The sequence below is a fragment of the Kryptolebias marmoratus genome, linkage group LG24, assembly GCF_001649575.2.
Source record: "Kryptolebias marmoratus isolate JLee-2015 linkage group LG24, ASM164957v2, whole genome shotgun sequence".
In the NCBI taxonomy this organism is placed as follows: domain Eukaryota; kingdom Metazoa; phylum Chordata; class Actinopteri; order Cyprinodontiformes; family Rivulidae; genus Kryptolebias; species Kryptolebias marmoratus.
Window position 1 is genome coordinate 8,333,252 of NC_051453.1, and position 19,242 is coordinate 8,352,493.

At 36.6% G+C, this 19,242-nt stretch overlaps 1 protein-coding gene across 2 annotated transcripts; it reads right to left on the reverse strand.

The window, feature by feature from the left end:
- Positions 1 to 10,031: 10,031 nt before the first annotated feature.
- Positions 10,032 to 18,722, reverse strand: hykk.2 (hydroxylysine kinase, tandem duplicate 2). 2 transcript variants are annotated; one of them, XM_017413341.2, is made up of 5 exons: positions 18,656 to 18,722; positions 12,176 to 12,484; positions 11,319 to 11,461; positions 10,909 to 11,089; positions 10,032 to 10,715 (listed from the first exon to the last, which is right to left on the reverse strand). In XM_017413341.2, exons 2-5 carry the CDS (start codon positions 12,477 to 12,479, stop codon positions 10,291 to 10,293), a joined length of 1,053 nt encoding a protein of 350 aa, XP_017268830.1. In that variant the 5' UTR covers positions 12,480 to 12,484; positions 18,656 to 18,722; the 3' UTR covers positions 10,032 to 10,290. The 2 variants fall into 2 exon arrangements, with proteins under 2 accessions (XP_017268830.1, XP_017268831.1); XM_017413342.3 differs by lacking the exon at positions 18,656 to 18,722 and adding an exon at positions 14,416 to 14,470.
- Positions 18,723 to 19,242: the final 520 nt, after the last annotated feature.

Below are 19,242 nucleotides of genomic sequence, written 5' to 3' on the forward strand. Positions count from 1 at the left end.
ACTCAAAAGGCAGAGAACTGAGAAAAGTTGTAATTTTCTGTGCCCCAAAGACAAATATTTTAGTTTTGTTCTTATTTAAATGCAATGTGTTGTCTGATACTTATGAATTAATGTCCTTGATAGAGGGTAAGAGAGTGCAAAAGATCTAAATCATCTGAAATAAGGAAATGGTTAGATGTAGATCATCTGCATAATTGTGATAGTTTCTATGTTTCTGAATAACTTATACAAGGAAAAGCAGGTAAACACTGACTATTAGTGGACCAAAAATTGAGCCTTGGGGTACTCCACATGCAATCCTCTCTTTGTAAATATTAAATCAGTAGATATTGATCACAAATAGACTAACAAAGAGAGCACTAACACTGCTTTAGGTGAAAGACCTGAATACTCCTTTTCCCGACCGATAAAATTATTGATCCAAATGTTTTAACTACACTTTGCTTTAAAAAGGTGGTGTTGTATTTGTACTTGCCGTGTGAAAAAGTGTTGTAGACTGGTGATCTGTCAAGGGTGTATCTGCCCCTTGTCTCTTGACCGCCGGAGACAAACACTAGCCTCTGGTGACCATGAACAGAATTAACTGAGTAAAGAAAATTGATGGATGTGACAAAGTGGTGCACGTATACAGCCTCGTGATGCTATTTTTTCCTTCTGAGAGGAACTTGAAATATTTGAGTCTGGAAATACATCTTTGCCTCACTGCCACATTATTTCCGTATGGGAATAAATGTAGCAACATTCAGAGATTTTCCTCCTACATAAACTTGCTGAAAGTGCCTGAGACAAGCTGGTTAATGACCTGAGATTCTGAAGGGTACAGGGGTGATACATCCGTCTTTTGCTTTATAACTTTTTTTTTGTTTCTGCTGCCCTGCTTTTGCCCTCGTTTGTAACAGATGTGTTCTGCCTGTGATCGCACATTTTCCTTGCAGTTTGGACGTGTTGTGTATAGGATCACTGCTCTTGGCGCTTTGAGCTGAGTAAGTCTCTCAACTTGAGCCGTGCTGTGCATGACGTCAGTGTCAGTTGGAGCAAAAATTAGTCGTGCTGGAGGGAAATGTATAAAACCTCTTATGAAATGTTTTTGTCTTCAGCACAACTTGCTTCCACTCTACTCAGATTCCTTCGAACAGGAGAAAGGAAACTGTAAATAAGGGAAGGAATGATACGTTCCTGGGCAGTTTCAACTAGAACACATATACACAAAAGAGCCTTTAAAGCAAACTAATAAATGTGTTGTATGCTCCATTGTTTGACTTCAGCTGTTGACAGCCAAGTCTGCACAGGAAGCATTATTGTATTGTCCAATGAAAACTTTGAATTTGGACTTTTCCGACAAAGAAACATGGCAGCAGCAAATACCATATGATATTTAAACTACCCTTTCAAATGTGACTTGCAGCTCTAAGAACAACAAACACCAGTTCCAGCAGTGTTACAAAGAACGTGCCAGGATTACACTGTTTTCCATGAAAGATGGTGCCAAATGAACCACATGTTTGGAATCTGAAGCCTCTTTTGCTCATAAAATGCAGACTTGAAATTTCCAAACATTATGCTTACAAGTTGCTTGTGAGATTAGAGGTTAGTCAAACCGGACTTTGTATAAATTGTTCCCCGCCAGTTCCCGGTATTAAGCTTTGATGTGACCAGCATACAGTAGGTACAGTAACTGTTTGCAGAATTCACAGTGAATGATTGTACATGCTTGTGACATCTCTAACATGCAACCGGTGCGAAAGCAGACGTTTTTAAAGAAGAAAAACAAGAAAAAGAGTTATTTAACATGAAAACGCTTCAGACATTTACAAACTTTAAGGGATAAAACTGAAACTGTTGGACAGACTTGTCAATAGACTCTGATATTTGAAACTTCATTACAAAATAATCCTGACAGCAGCATTCTTTCTCCTTGAGTCTCATTTCTGGCACCTCTCATCAATATCCAACAAGTATTTTTAGAAGTGAGAACATGTCTGACAGTTCACCTGGACAATGTTATTTAATCACGCCTGATACTTATAATTACTCATTGGTCCAGAAAAAATGTATAAGTCATCAGCCAAGAGAATTATCTTTAATATGTGAAACGTACTTGTGACTGATGACATTTCACAAGTTCATAAAAATACAAGCAAAGATGAGAACTGTTTGTAAAAGGCCTCTTCTTCCCTCTGGTATAAAAATGATGAATGACTTTTTGCACCTTTTCCAGCACTGCAATGTTCAACAGATGGTGGGAAAACATCTGCAGGCAGTACACTAATTAAAGTTTAAAGTTCTACTTAACTGGGTTGAATCAAAAGATGGCTGCTTTTACAGCTTTTACACTCTGCCTTGGTTAAACAAATGTATATGAAATGCTATCATAAATTAATCCAGGTAAATATTGATTATAGAAGATTACACACCAGAAGGTGTGGTGCAAACATGTAGAAAAATCAAAGTAGCTCCTCCTTTTTTAGTCTGTAATTATAGTTGCATGATCACAGCAAGACTTTCTGCATTTTAACAACAATCAGCTTTGAATTATTTATATTTAGACCTCAGTTTGTGCGGCCTACTCTTTAAAAAGAACATGGTACTTCTTTTAACAATCATATCACAGCTAGTCATATAATCATAAAATCTGAGTCTGGTTTTAGTCCCTAGAAGAACTTTGTCAATATCTAATGCTGGAACGTGTTTGAGCGATCACATGTTTAGTGTTTGAATCTCATGAGAATCAGCTGGAAGTTATGAGACTACTATAATGCTGTAGGGTATGTGGGGGTGTTTGAAACTATGTTGGAGTGTCAGACACAATATTGTGATTTTTTTATTTGAGTTTATATACATGCATTTGTTTTGTCTGTGTGGGTGGCTCAGGATCATCAAGTCAGAATGTGTCAAAATAGAAATCAATGGGGAAAAGTTGAGAAAAGAACATAATATTTCCCTCATACCAAGTAAGAGCCTTATACTTTTGCATGCTCTTAAGTGATGCATTTTCTTTAAATAAAATGTTTTGTTATAAAGTTTGTTATTTTTACATAATGTAAAAATATTACAGGAATAATAGTTACAATAAAGGTTAGAGTTTTAAAAAAACATACAGATTCTGCTGATTTTAGTGAAAAACTTGGTTATTAAACCTTTTTTGTGTGTTCCTGCAGAGGGCTATTTTTACAGTATGAGACAAAAGGTTCCACTCCACACATCCCCCACTGCGATCACAGTTCAAGAGCATTAAAAGTTATATCCTGTTTTAGGATCATAATCTCATGGAAAATGGGAACTAAAATATCTAAAAAAAAAAATTAAAAAAAAATCACTCCAGCACTGCTAGGCACATAAAAACTTTTCAGTGGGTCCTGACCAATAAAATGTCAAAGTTTTTTCAAGTAAGCATGCACTTGTTCGATCAGTATCATTCAAGTGCTGGCTCTTTTCTTTCTTTGTGCTAATGGGGCTTTTTTAGGTTATTTGGGTTATGTTTTTATTGTAAAAGTAAAGGCAGTTCGTGTATGTTCTTGACAACCTAAACTTTTATTGTTCTTCTGGTTCAGGCATCCAGTTTTCCAGTAAAATCGTACAACTGCCTCCACTTCCTCCCACTGACACAAGCATACACACAAACACAGATTCTATTTTATTTATTTCATTTTTTTTTTGCCTCACCCAGAGACTCAGTCGCCTCAGTAAATCCAGTCTGTCCAATCGATTAGCCATCCCTCTGTACGCGCCTCCCTAATGTTGGAGCTGTGAGAGGCCCCTGTGCTTCCCACCTGTTCCGCGCAGATAGGCCATCCTGACGCTTGTTACACCAAATTAATGTCCCGGACGCACACTAAAAAAGCGACATGTGATAATGTGTGAAAGTCTTAATGAATTCATGCCAGGGGGCTTTAGTTTGCTCCCCCATCGGTGGGTTTTGTGGGTTTAAAAGAGCAGTTCATGACAGAAAACTGAGTGCAGTGTTCATCTGAAAGGAACTGATAAGACTGAGGAAGCTGAACCACTGCAGCAGCTTACAAACTGTGTTCTCTGCTGCCAAACTGTAGGGATCCTTCCTTTGTTTTAAAAAACTTCCACTATAGCTAGTTGCTACTACAATTTATGCCTCTGGAAAGTTTTCACTCCTCAAAGGTGACTTTACCCTTGAATTATACTTTGCTCTGAATATTTTGAATGAAAATTAGCTTGTCCACTGTAAGTAAGCAAAGCTAATCAATAAATGTTTGGGAAGTGCATTTTCAAAGTGACACGAAAAGTAACAAACACACATTTTGGTGTAATCTGGGCTGTGCCAAGTTGTCAGACACAAAACAGATGAGAAACAGAAAAGACTAGATTTGTACCAACTCTGACAGCGCGGTCACTACAGATCATCTGACCATGAAGCTGAAAATCATTACACAACAATCTGCGAAGGATCCATGAAGTGAATTAGTCTGAACAGATTGGCTTGGCAGCAGTGAAGACCTGGCCAATCATCCAAGAGCCACATGCCTGATAGATACATATTAAAGACAGAGGTTAACAGTTGTTGTCAAGAATAACAAAGACATGCAATCAAAGGCAAATTCAAAGGAACCGGTGAGCTTTTTTTCCCCCTTTCTGTAATCATGGGTGATTATATTTTTTTCCTCCTCCAAGTTTGTAAGGTCAGGTAGATGTTACTGTCTTTTCTTCATCTGTTAGCAATATGATGTCAAAACTTGCCAAATATTATAAAACATCATAAAACGGTAAGGAAGGAACCTAGAAATATTAGTAATGTTCTATGTCACTTTCCCTAAAATTGAGAGGTATGTCCTTAACTTTAATAAACAGCAGTGCTCTTGATATGCCTTAAATGTTTTTAAGTTTTATTTTTTTATCTGAGCCAGTGTTGTCCACTTGCCTGATTAATTTATTACTGATTTGTTCAGAAATGTACTATATTACTGTATGTTGTTTGCAACTACTATTGACTAAAATCAAAAAAGATGTTTTTTTTTAAATATTCAAAAGGCAGAAAATAATAATTCAAATAGCTATTTAAGCCATTTTATGTCGTCTAGATCCAGCTGCACTGCACATGTAGTTTCAGTGTTTACTGGAAAGGATTCAGAAGTGAGGAGTCTGCTCTTCAGCAAGCTTATTTTTAATGTAAGTAAGTGTAGTTTTAGCAAAGTGGTTTGTATTCACAAAAATTACAAAGAGGTTGTAGGTTATATTTGCAAGAGACTTTGTAGCACTAAATTCAAATGAGCAACTTTTATCTCTTGTAACTTCTGCATTAATGTTGCTGAAATGTTAAAAAGATTAGGACACTTTATGTTGAAAAGGTTTAATTTCTAAATTGTACTACATCTGTTAACAGAAACAAAATAAACCTTAATTTTGGCTGCAAAAAAACACAAACGAGTGATCCAGTTTTAGTTGAATAGGTAATTTTATCTAAACCAACTTGTTAGAAGACAGTCCGCTGTGTACTATTTATATTTCTAAGTGAAAATTCCTTTTTATCCAAATTCAACCTGGAGTGAAAGGACACAATTAGAAACCAAAAGGAAGACTTTAGTTTGAATCAGCAGGTGTCTGGTGTTTAGTGCGGCAGCAGTAAGTCAACACTTCCAGCAAAGATGAACCTTTCCTATTTGCTGCTGTTCAATGTCCACATACGCGGCATTTTATTAATAACCTACTCTTCCCTGTGGTGAAGTGTGGAGTCTAAGAGATGTTTTTACTCCAGCAATTTCTGCATGGTCAGAAATTTCAAAACCATCTGACAAATTGACCCTGAGGACTCAGTGAAACGTACTGAAATACTTAAATGGAAATGGGTATAACTGAGCTTGACACTGGAGGAGAGTTATGACTGGCAAACGGACAGAACAAACCCAGAACAGTGTGAGAGAAGGTAAATGTGGACCCTCCTGAAACTTTTTCTTGTTTTTCTTTGGCAACGTTATAGTCTCTGCAAAAGCCTCAAAGGCTGGAATCATTTATACTGAAGAGAGGAATGTGTGAAGAGTTGAACACTTTAACTAACGAATGTTTTTGAAGGAAACTTTTTGTTAGATTTTTAATAATGCCAGAAAGGACTGATTAAGTAGGGATGCTTTGTAAGCTACTGTATATTTAAAATAAACATGCAGTCATTTGCACATTATGTTCACTATGACTGCAGTGGCCTAAAACAACATATCAAATGTTAAAAGTGTGAATATTTTTTATTATACAATTATTGAATAAATAAATACTGACATGTCAGACACTTTTTTTTCAAGTGACATTTACACATAGTAAATGTATAATATTATAAATATTAATCATGTTTTCATTTACTTTTATTTTGTGGATTTTTGTTTAAAAAGAACTAAATGAAAATTCATAAAATGAAGGTAAGTCAAAAGTCTTTAATTTTGTCACTGGGAGCAGCACATTTGAGAAACAATGATCTCTGTAAAAGTCATCACACTGTTGGTCTTTGAAGTGAAAATACAAATTGTCTGCTGAATTATTATGGAAGAAGTGTTGAATGGAATCGAAATGCCAGGTAGATTGTTGGCGCTGATAAGTGGGGGCGCTGTATTGAGCCCCGTGATCCTTTTACATTTGATTTATGTAACACGGACTGAAAACAACCAAAAGGTAGAAAGAGAAAAAAGGCAGAACGGGCAGAAAGCAGCTGCAGCATCTAAAGAATAAAGCACAAAGGTTCACATATATGCTGCTGGCTCTTTGGGCTGACTGTGCTCGATTGTTGGTGAACTGCAGTAAAACAGACGTGAACTCAGGCAGACATTCACTGACGCACACTGTGACTTTTCCTGCATGACTGGAAGGACATACCGCGAGCCGCTGCAGAGGGCAGATGGTGCCTTTTAGGTGGGAGGTTGAAAGTACACAAGAGGTGTGTGTATGTGTGTGTGGGGGTGAGTGTGTGAGTGTGTGTGAAGCCAGGCTTTGAATAAGGTGTTTGTTGCACATCAGCAACTGCAGTGAAAAGACAAAAAGAAACCATTCTTTTTTTTAGATTTTCATACTCTTGTTTATTTTTCCATACTTTGTTATTTGCTTTGATAAAGCATGTTAAACCGTAGAGCAGTTTCTTCGTTTGTTTTTCCATATACAAATATGATTCTTACACCTATGCAAACTGGTATATGTTTTATTCTTTTCAACAAGCTTAACCTTTAAATCAACCAGTTTTATCTTAAGTTACCATAAAAAAAGATAGCCATTCCTCTCTCCGTTTAGAGACTGTGGGGAGAAATTATAACAGTACTTTAAAACCTGAATGTTAAGTTTAATATGGCCAACCTGACTGTTCGTTATGCATGGTGAGTGGGCTGATGGCTCCATCCAGTGGTGCATGTATGTTTTCTTTACTCTCACCTTTCAATTCTTAAAACGTCTGCCTTTTGATTGAAAAACATCAAGGTAACATGAATCTGTTCATCTTATTGTTTATTTGATCTTTAGGCTGGTCTTTGTTGTCCTTTATTCTATATTTTTATAATGTTTTCCATTTAAAACCATAAAGCACTTCGACCAACTGTTGTTTTAAATCGTGCTAAAAGGCTCATTGTAATTGAACACTCGAGCTCTCCTCAGTGAGCAACCTTCCGTTAATTATTGAATAAGATTTCTCAGTGTAATATGGTTCAGTAATAAGATAGTTGTTTATAATTTATGATCCCTGTTTTCCCAGAGGTACAGCATTGCATGTTGGTGGCAGATGGGTCAGAGCACATCAGTCTCCCTGATGAACTCCAGACTGGTGGATTCCTCTACATGATGATTTTTACGCCTTTGTTTTCAGCCTGTAAACAAAGTCTGCACTTCTTTCTGCTGTAAATATCGTCAGTGGTCACACGTAAATTCTGGATCGTGAAACCATCTACAGAAACTTCATTTACAGAGTCAAACTAATTTAAACTGGGTGAACATAAGATAAACTAAACTATATCAGTTTAAAGGCTGAGATCAGCTTATGTTAGCTCATATATTCATTAGCTGTGGTGGCCATCTTTAATTGAGTTGAATTTAAAAGGTAATCAGTTGTAGATGTACATCCATCCATCGTGTTCGGCGGCAGGCAATAAACATAGGATTTCACAGAAATTTAAAAGAAAATAGCAATTAGCAATTTCAGACATGTAATCTGTCACTTTATTAAAGCTCCATTTTCTCTGATAATTGCTTTGACTTCAGCACATTGTGAGATTCTTGTTGCTCTTAAACAAAAAAATAAAAAAAACATGGTGTGATTACCGACCCCTGAAAAAAAGAAAACTAAAATTTATAATAGTAATAATGAAATGCTGTTGTTTTATATCCGTATTTCATGTAATGTAATTAATTTGGGGCCCAGATGCTGATCCTGTTACACTGAGCAGACTTGGTGGTGTTTTTTTATCACATTAGTGATGACTGAAGGTCTCCTTGTTCTCACTGCAGATGCATGAAGCTCGACACTGTCAACTTTCTTCATTTCTAATCCCCTGAAGCACTTTCAATCCACAACACCAGCAGTCAGTACTGTTGATTACTCTAAATGAAGCCACATTACTCCATAAATTCAACCACATGTAAACTTGACTCTTAAGATAATCTCAGTCTGTGAAGTTAACAGCTTTAACCTAACAACCTAAACATCACCATCTGAGTCATTATAAACTGCTGACTTGATTAGAACCCCTCTGCTGAGTAACACTGACAGGCCTGCATACCTGCACTGAAATCCAAATCGTTTAACAGCTGAAGTACTGCAGACAGATCTATTGTTTTTCTCTTTCTATAAATGGCCCACAGCAATCAGTAATTTCTCCTATAATAGAAACTAAACTGAGTCTCTGTGGACATGAAGGCAGGAAGCAACACTGAAACCATAAAACAGAAACAGCAACTTTATTCCTTCTCCTAATTCCAGTATAGCAAGGATGAAAGATTGAAGATTTGTGCTACAATTAGAGATAAGATATGAATTGTGTCGTTCTCAACTTTTGCACATTTTGTCAGAAAGTAGCTGAAACATGGTGAGAGTACTTTCTCAGGCAGAAAACTAAGAAATGAGGGGTTGTATGTTCACAAAGTGAGCCACATTTATGAAGAATGATATCAAATTTACTCATCAAAGTGGACAAACTTTACCCAAGCTGGCATCAAACATGTTCTGGCCTTTTTGTTTGACTTTTGACTGTTGGAGAGGCAAAATATGAAGTTTCCAATTGGTATTAAATGCAGCAGAACTCCTGAAAGGAAAACAATCGTTAACCTATAGTGTCTTCACATTATTTAGGGTCTTTTAATAATTTTATTACTATTATTCTTTAAAGTCAGCACCCAGAAAACAAGCTAAATTTAACACCTTTTGCTTGTGATTTTAATTTTTAACATCTTTGCAGGAAACAAAATTTCTTTTGTCATATTTCTTTCCAAGTGTTGGAAGCATCAAAAGTGATGATTTATTGTTCTGTCACTTCCTGGACAACTTCAAACATTTGGCTGCTGATTTTTAAAGTAAAAAAGAACAACAAAAAAACTCTTAAAGCATGTTTTTATATAAACCTTATCTTAAAATGTTACTGTATAATTACTTTTTATTTTTATGAATTTTAAATATAAGGAATAAAGTAAATACATTTTTGCACATATAATAAACTTTAGCTAATGCTTTAACAGAGGCAAAGACTCTTGCCCAGAATCTATATTGCGTGTTTATGATTGAGGTTTTAAAGTAGTTAAAGGCAGACAGGGTTTCTTAACTCCAGCTTCGATCAGATGTTTCTGCTTTTCTCTTCCAGAGATACATTTTGGACAGTTTGTTATAAGCTAACATCACAATTGTTGTTTTGAACAGTTAACACAACTTGTATGTTAGCAACTCCAGTACTTTTGTTGTCTATTTTCCTGCACCTTCTTGCATTCCTATAGAAGTAGGATGGTATAATCATCACATGAGGGCAGTGTTACACCATGTGTTAGTTTGACAGAATTACAAGTTTCATTCAAGAGATGCAATCTTCCTGAAGGGAAAAACACAGAGATTTTATAAGTGATATACTTTGTGTTTATTTAAAACTTTGCTTTTGCTTTCCTGTACAATTGTTCCCAAGACAAGTATTACAATGTAGTTCAAAGATCAATTATTTATCTGATAACTAAAGAGGGGGGGGGGGCTCTGTAATTGTTGACAAACACAAACCCACTGACTGGGATTTAATAAAACGTTCAGAAAATAATAATTCGACCTCTACAACTGATTAAAGTTCAGAGTCACCTCAACTGGTTTGCTGTGGTAGTAGCTGAAAGTCATTCACACTTTGCAAACCAAACCTTCTCCGCCTGCTCCTTTCCAAGCTCCCAAAGTTGCTGGACAATCTTGACTCCTTTTCTGGATGTAATCATCAGGTACTCTGCGTTTTCTGGGTACAATGTCACAGAATAACGAGCTATAACCAAAGACTGGCAGAAGCGGGACAGCACCAGGAAATACAGGGAATCTTTCTCATCCTCATTGAGGGGAAAGACACTTTCAAAGCCAGCGAGGAGAGGTCCCCCCACCTTAATGGGATCAGGATGCACTGTCATCATGTACATTATTGCGATAGCAAGTTCATTGATGTAGTAGCCACAGTTCATGTCCCCAAAGTCAAGGATGCCAGAAATCTTGTTGCCACTTTTATCATCAGGTTGTACGAGTATATTGAGCTCATTGAAGTCGCCATGATTAATGCCTTAAAGAAAAAAACAAACAAACAAAAAAACACAATAAATATGCATTTTATTGCATCCCATCAGCCTACAAGAAGCCCATGAAGAACGTTTTGGTTGTATCAAGACTGAGCGTATGACAAGTTTCTTAGTCTACATAGAAACATGATTAAAAACTACAAATTTTAAAAGTAAAATAAAAATATCCAAACTCACACTTGCGAAAGTTGGGCTGTTTGGGTTGCACGGAGGTCCTGTAATGATGAATGACAGACTTCACAACACTCTGAAGAGGATCTCCATCCAAAACACCGAGGTACGCCTCCAGGAGGTCAACATTTGACAGACTCCATATGAATTTCTCCCTCTGCAGAACGCTGAGATGAGGATGTTCCATCTGAAATGCAACAAAAATGAAGCTAAGCACAAGGAAGATGAAGATAAACAAGTTTCAAGTCGGTTGCATACTGTTTTACCAATATTAGCAACTTGAGTTTAAGGTAACTGGGAGAAAAAAACAATCATATCAGAACATTAACTTTATATTTCTTAATATTTCAATTAAAACAATATTTCCCAACAACATCATGTATTTCTAAACTGACATGAATGTAAAAGTCTCATACCTTTTCAAAGACTTTGTCTATTCTTGCTGCCATCTTGCCAGTTTCATATAATAACTCAGGTGTTAAAGGAACCTTAGAGATGGTCACCCCCGGTAAATAAGTCAACAGCCGCACGAGATACTTCTTACAGCCAGATCCACAGTCTGACAAAAGTAAAGACAGTCAGAGTTCGTTTTACTGCCCCTTCCCTCAGTTATAAGCCTCGTGAATTGTGAACCTGGGTTGTGTGGTACAACGTGATGTCACATTTCTCATCACTAAAATACTTGAATAATAGTACAACTGAGGACCTGAACCTGTGACACTCAGCTATGGCAATTTAAGTTAAAACTTTACATTTCTGCCTTCAGGCTGAAAGCCTTAGTCCACCTCTTCTGCTTGTCAAGTTCACCATTACTTCTCTTTATGAGCTCAATGAAATGGCAGCTCACTCAGGGTCACGATCAGCTACACAAGATGTATGAGTAAATTCAGAAACCTTCAGTGCATCGTTTGGATTTGTACATACTGTAATAACGCTGCTGAATTTAAATATCACTCTTTTCAATGGCAACAGAGGAAGACACAAACGATGGCATGAATCAATGGTGCTGTGAAAAACTAAATAATAATGTGCACAACTAAACCAAAATAAATACACTATAGTCACTATGAGAAGTAGCAAAACAACAAGCATAGGTTACAATGTTGCATCCACCCCTTTGTTTTAAACACCTTTCCTTTCCGGGTCAGTGGAGCTGGTGCCTATCTCCAGCAGACACTGTGCGGGAGGCGGGGGACACCCTGGTCAGGTCGCAAGTCCATCACAGGTGAATTCACATTAATAATTCACAAATATTAGTGTTCTTGCCTCATACCCATTTCTTCCAGACTCAAGAGCTGTCCTGAGTTGGTGGGAATGACCGTTTGAGTAGGAAGTCCATTCTGCTGGGCAAAGGACATGGCGTATGTTTGCACCTCAATCAAGTTGACGTTCTTACTGTCCTCTGCGTTCATGATCTTCAGGACGTACTCGCCACTCTCAGGAGATGCCACATAGAAGTTCTGGTCATCATAGCTGGGCAGTGAGCAAATTTCTCGTGGTGTCAGGTTGAACAGCTTCTTCAACAGCTCAGACACCTGAGACTCATTGAACTTGGGCTTGGTGAGCTGCACAGACATTTTTGCTAAACAAAAAAATAAAAGAAGGTTTGAGTGAGATCAATGAAAAACAGGAGACAAATAATTGTCACAGCACACCATATGATGACTGTGTCTAAGAACTAAGATTATTGCTATAATTAGGATTATCACTGTTCTTCTAACAATGGTTCCTTATTCTTAATTAGATTAGTCATTATTTCACTGTCTCTTTTTAAATTATGTAACATGCATTGTTTATTTTGCAAAACAATTTCTATCACAGCATCAACAAAGTATTTGTTCATCTAAAGAGCTAAAGAGGGAGAGGCAGAAAAAATTATGGTGGCAGAAAGCTGAAGAGGGAGGAGGATACAGATGTTAGGGATGAAAAAAATGCTTTTTCAAATTTGTTGAAAGACAGCAGGTAAGTTCTGTCAGTGTCTCAAGAAGAGGCTTGTAAATATTCAGATTACCTAAAGCTGCTAGTAAAATGGCAAGTTACAACCTTGTACTGAACGGTATTTACAATACAACAGATCATCACAAGAAAAATAAAGGAACTTGTTTGTGGTTATTTTGTAGTTCAGACAGCAATCATTTGTTGAACCCGATGGTGAATCATACAGCAGATAAATTATAGAAGTTGAGAGTTTAAATATCTTCTTTGGGACAGAGACTACAGAGCTGCTGTGATGTATCTGAAAAGTCCAGTCAGTAACTGATATCCAACAAGGATATCATTTAAAATTAAAATTTTATGGTTTTTATATGTGGTTTGACTGCTGTAGTTTAAAACCTTCTTAACTCAAAGTTCATGTTGTTCAGCTGCGAGGATGGAGCAAAGGAATCAGGACAGACAGAGGAGGGAGACAGGTTGGTCTAATATGAGCTGGAAGTGTAGGAACAGCCATGTAATGTCATGTAAATATTATTTATATAGAAAACGTGTAATAACAAAATGTGTCGTTTATATAAGGCTATTAACTAACACTTTTTGACCATGTGACTTAGAGGCCACAAAGACCTAGAGGCCCAGGACGAAGCTGAAGTTGGCTTCCGATTCAGAAAATCGCTAAAGAGCCATTCCACCTAATTTTTCACAAGCTTCAACATCTTTAATCTGTGTGTGATTTGTGAAACCTCAATAAAGGGCAATTTCAGCACTTTTCTGATCTGAATCACACTTGAACCAGTCCAGCTCCAAAACTACAACACCTAGACTCTTCAAACCTGGATTAGATTATTCTCAGCTAATAGCAGAATATTTAAAACCGAGTGTGTGATTTGTGAAACCTTAACCTTAACCAGTTCTATTGAAGTGAAGTGAAGTGAAATTTATTTATATAGCACTTTTCAGCAGCAAGGCGATCCAAAGTGCTAGTGTGGTCTGGATGCAACTCTGCTAAAAACGCCCTGTATTGAAGTTTCACAAATCAGATTAAGGTTTCACAAATCACACACTTAGTTTTTGAGTCCTTTTGGGAAAATTAGCGCAGGGCGAGTCAATCACCACAGAGTGAATGTGGAACAGGGAGGTTTCGATGATGATGATGAAGAGGGAGAGGAATAGAGAGGTGCAGAGGAGAGGGCCTGGGCAAAGCATCAGGAAATGGGGGACTCATTGAGGAAGTACATGGTTGAAAATACCCCCCTCCCCCAGAAATGTTCTGATGGGCCAAATCCAACAACAGGATGATATTTTATATGTGCATGAATAAATAAGATTTAAACGCTTTTTTTTTAAAAAGACGAGGGGGGCGCGGGGGGCCCCTCAGAAAGTAGGTAGCTGCACCCCTGCTCAAATCAACGCGCTTCATTCGCGTCTCCAACTTCAGAGCTCATGCAAAAAAAAAAAAAAGACAATCTGCGGCTGGGTGCTCGGAACTAGATGACGTTAACAAGGAGCAATCAACCCGACGAGCAAACCCGTCAGCAAGAGAAACAGGTCTGACAGAAAACATGTTAAAACACGAACCTTCAGTTTCACAAGAACTCCTCTAATATTCGGAAACGCTGCTGGGTCACGTGACTGCTGATCAAAACTATATCTGGTGGAAGTTTTTCAAAATAAAAAACTGTAACAAGCAGCGACGCTGAGATCTTTCAGAAAATAATAATAATAATGATAAACATCACTTTATTAATGTAGAGACATGTAAACATATTTTATACTTGTTTTTAAATTAGCTAAGTAGGTAAACCTGACCTTGAACTTGCACACAGTGAAGGTGGAGCTGACAGAGTACACAACAAGAACTAGGACCAGAATTTATTTTTATAGCTATTCTAATTTAATTAGGTTTCATTTAAACTGTCAAAAAAATTAATAATGGAACATATCAAATAATGCAATTGTTGCTTTGCACAAAGAAATGGGGGACAGTTGCTGATTTGCAGCCTTAGTTTGTACATTGTCCAACTTTTAAAAAGCTAAAGCTATTTAAACTGCTGCCATAAAAGTCCGATCTTCTAAAACAAACAAACAAACAGTGAAGCAATAAGTTCAAATATACACACACATATAACAATACAAATAGGAGTCAGAAATAAAAACACAATATAGGGAAGAGAAGTCTTATGAGTAAGATTTTATTTTAGAAATGTGTTTTTAATAAAATCATATTATGTATTTCTTTATTTTAGCTATATTTGTTTTTGTCTTTGATTTGACATCCTGTCGAATCTGATCCTCCACTATCAAACATATCCAAACAAGGGTTTTACATGATAACTAAAAATATAATTAATAAAGGTTTTATAATGTGTTTTTTATGTAAAACAAGATTAGTTAAAAATATATATATATGCAGCACTAGTATGTAAGAATGATATAATGTTGATTTTAGTTGACCAGATATGTCAAAACATGTAAATGAAGCACAAGACACTCGAGAAACAAATAGAAAAAAAAAGCAAAAGACCCTGTGTTTGTAGACAAGCCACCCTATAACATTTTCAGGGTTAATTTTGTCAGCTCACATTGCATTTTTTCCACTGTAATTTATTGTTTTGTTTTGATTTGTCAGTCAGGACTTTGACATTTGCTTGTTTGACAGTTCTTTGTGTTCTCCTTTGGGCCATCTCTGAAGAATAAAAGACCCCATCTGGCTGCTAAATGTCACTATAGTTGTTGACATGCTGGTTTCTAAATTTGTCAGTCTGTTAGTTGATGCTGAACAGACAGTAATCAGTCTTTTATCAGAGTGTTTCTTTTATTGTAGTTGCCGTCATTGTCTTGTGAAAGTGTTTGCGAAAGTGATAACAATTAAAAATTCCAAATTGAAAAAAACTTTGCCAGCAAAGCCTCCTCATTGCACACATGACATGAACTGTAATCTGCTAAAAGGAAAATAAAATCTGTGAAAATCACTGACAGTTTATTGATTTGTATTCTGGAGTTGTTAAAAATAGAAGACAATGTTATATTACTAAATAAAAAATGAGAATTAGAAGATAAAATCCTGAATGAATGACTCTGAGGGACTCCGTTCACTTTGACCCAATGTTAATACAGAGATATTTAACTGTGAAATGAATCAAATGCTGTAGTGTTTAGATGAAACCAGTGTTTTGTATGTTTTTGTGTGTGTTTGTATGAATACAACCATGGCTCACTGTTATTGATCAGAACTAAAACTGATAGCTGTCACAAGTTCATCCCATCACTTTGTGCACATGTGTGAATATCATTGTTTGCGGCCAACAACAAATATAAATCTAATTCATCCATTTGTTATCCTTTAGAACTATGAATGCGAGCGTTACAGTTGGTATTTGCGTGTCTAAATATTGCGAGGAGGTTGGGCAGATTTGTGCCTGACTGTAGCAGTGTGTGTCTGCGTTCATGTCGTCCGCATTTCGGTGATTGGCAATGAGGTTCATCAACCACAAAGGCGCCTGCGGTCATTTTCGAGAACCTGTCACAAAACATTTTTCCCCAAATGAAACTGGAGAGGCACAATAAACAATGTCAGCTGGTGAAGCAGAGCTGAAGTTTGTTCCACCGAGAGAAGAATGCTGTGAGCTCTGAGTGAAAATATACTTATTATATGTTTATTGCAACATGAACAATCACTTATGTCCAAACTTGAGCAATTAATGACTGAATAAACATCTGGGTTTTGTTTTTTTTTTTGCGTTTGTAAAACTAAAATATACATTTTTACATAAATAAACTTTAGTGGACTGTTTCAGTAATTCATTACACAGAACATATCTATTAGGGGGAAAAAAAGAGAATAATTAAAATACATTGTATCTGCAGACTCCATCTGCTCTCTTGTCCATATTTATGAAATTGCCTTTGGCTTGTCTTTCCTTCACCAATGAAGACTTTTTTCCTGCTCGATCAAATATGCCATGAGCAGCACATGACTGGCTTGGCGGTGAAACAGACACCGTTGATTCCCAGCTTCAGTGTTTTGCATATGAATATGTTCCAGTAATGAACTGTGACAATATGGATCACATGTCCTGACTGCAAATACTCTGCTTACATTTAACAAGGCCTTTTTCATATTGATGGTTTCAGTAACTACCATGCCCTGTTGTCTCTTCATAAACCATTTCTCACAGCAAATTTTAACATATTCTTTTGTTCAGGTTCCAACTTTTTTACATGAGGTATTTTACACAAATTGCTGGTTGTACAAACATACAACCAGGCAAGAACAGTTTGTACATGAACTATCTGCTGTTTTTATTGCCTACGTTGAGAACTAAATGAAACAGTTCATATAAGAGATAAGTAACCCTCAGGCACTGTTTATTATTATATGGGCTTTCAAACAAACTAGGATTTAAATTTTTAATTTCTTTTTTTTTTTTAATCGGATTTGAATAAAAATGGCCAGAGGTGTGACAGGTGGAGGTCTTTAGCATAATAAGAACTGTCTGACATATTAAATGTTTGAACTCGGGGCTGAGGGCATAAACAGGTGACTGATAGCAGCTGGGATGTGTAAATAATGCTGACGTGTTGATCCAGGAGGGCTGCTCTTTATGCTGGACTTTGGTTGCCTGGTTGTAACTGGCAGAAACCCAAATTGGCTGCAGATCTCTGCAGTTTCCCAACTTGGTGTTCATTATAGTTTACAAATTACATGGTTGTAGCAGTAGCATTTCAGTTTGAGTCAACTCAGTCATCATAAAATCTTTCCAGCTACTGATACCTCTGTCATAAACATCTTAGTAAACAACCTGCCATGTAGGTGCTCTGTACCAGGTTTGCATTAAGAGGTTAAATGACCGGCAGTGGAATAAACTAACGTGATATTATTATCTACTTTGTTTTCCTTAATACATAAACTGAGAGAGGGCGTGCTTAGAAACGTACTTTCAGCTCATTATCTTGTTCAACGACCTTTGTTCTCTTGAGCTAACAAGTGCTACACGTTATCATCTCAACAAGAAATAGAAATGAACTTGGTTATTTCAACCAAGGAAAGTTTGCTCTTCCTTGATACCTAAAGCTTACTTCAGAATCACAAACAAAAAAAGGGGAACTTCTACACGAGAAACTAGGACAATCACGCTGAAAATGTCACATCAAGGAACAGCCATCATTAATCAATAGTTACAGATTCTCCAAGATTACAGACAGCAGTACTGAATAAAAATGGATGTGACACAAAAACCATCCATTTATTCTCCATAGTCATCTCATTACTGGTATAAACAAGTAAAGCCACTCAGCTATTTCCAGATAACAGATTAGAGAACAAATGATCTTAAGAAATTTCCATCAAAATAATTAATAGCAGGTACGGTCATTCTCTGCTTCATTAGACACGTAGGAACAACAGACATTTTTCAGACTGCCACAAAAGCCCTTTTTTACACAAGAATTGCACCAATATGACACAAAACACCTCCTTCGTTAATTATTACAGAAATGTGGATAATTAGGTTAAACTCAGGTTGTGCAGGGTGCCCATTGTGGTCTCAAAAAAAAAGACAAGAAACAAGAAAAAGAAAACTTTGGATGATCATTTTAAAAATTTATCTGGTGTATGTCACGTTCTCTGTGCCAATAATGATGCCAAGAATTACTACTTACTGCAGTTTGATAGTAAAGTCACAAACATGTTAAACAGAAATAAAAAGCTAAACTTTTAAATACACAGTTTAAATTAGCCAAAAAATTTGAAGTAGCCTACTCTTATTCATTAAGTTACTCCTGATGTGTGCAGTAAGAGAACTTTTGTTTCACTTGCCTTTTTATTCAGTACATCCACGCTGCTGTAAACCCTGCAGTCAAGTCTAGCAGTGGTTATAGAAATTAGTCGTTTCACGTGGAATAAGTTCAGCAGCAAAAACATGTGATCTTATTGGGTGAATGAATAACTTCTTGTTTGAGTGCGCAGTCACAGTAATGATTCCTTCCCTCTCAAAACAGCAAATTTTAAGGATATTTTAGTTGTTGCATTGCTGATTTATCAAAGCATCCTTTTTTAAAACAGCGCCTGCTCCTAAGTCATCCTTTTTTTTGTCTCAAACCAATGTTTAAAAGAGAAATGTTATAAGGTAAAAGTGGCAAACTTAATTACAGAATACTGCATTAGTGTCATTTAACAGCAGTAAGGCTTTATAAATTGCCAGCTGCTGCAAAGCATTTCTAAACAGCAGCACTCTTAATGGGCAGTTATCAAATTACATGAAATCAGTGCCATTGTACTGCTCATTGTGCTCCCTGCAGGTAATCAGTTAGTCATATACTATAGTACTGCTTGATGTGCCAGCACAGTGGTGAGTCCACTACAATTCAGAGTAATAAAAATGAGCAGGAAGTGTACATTTGTTG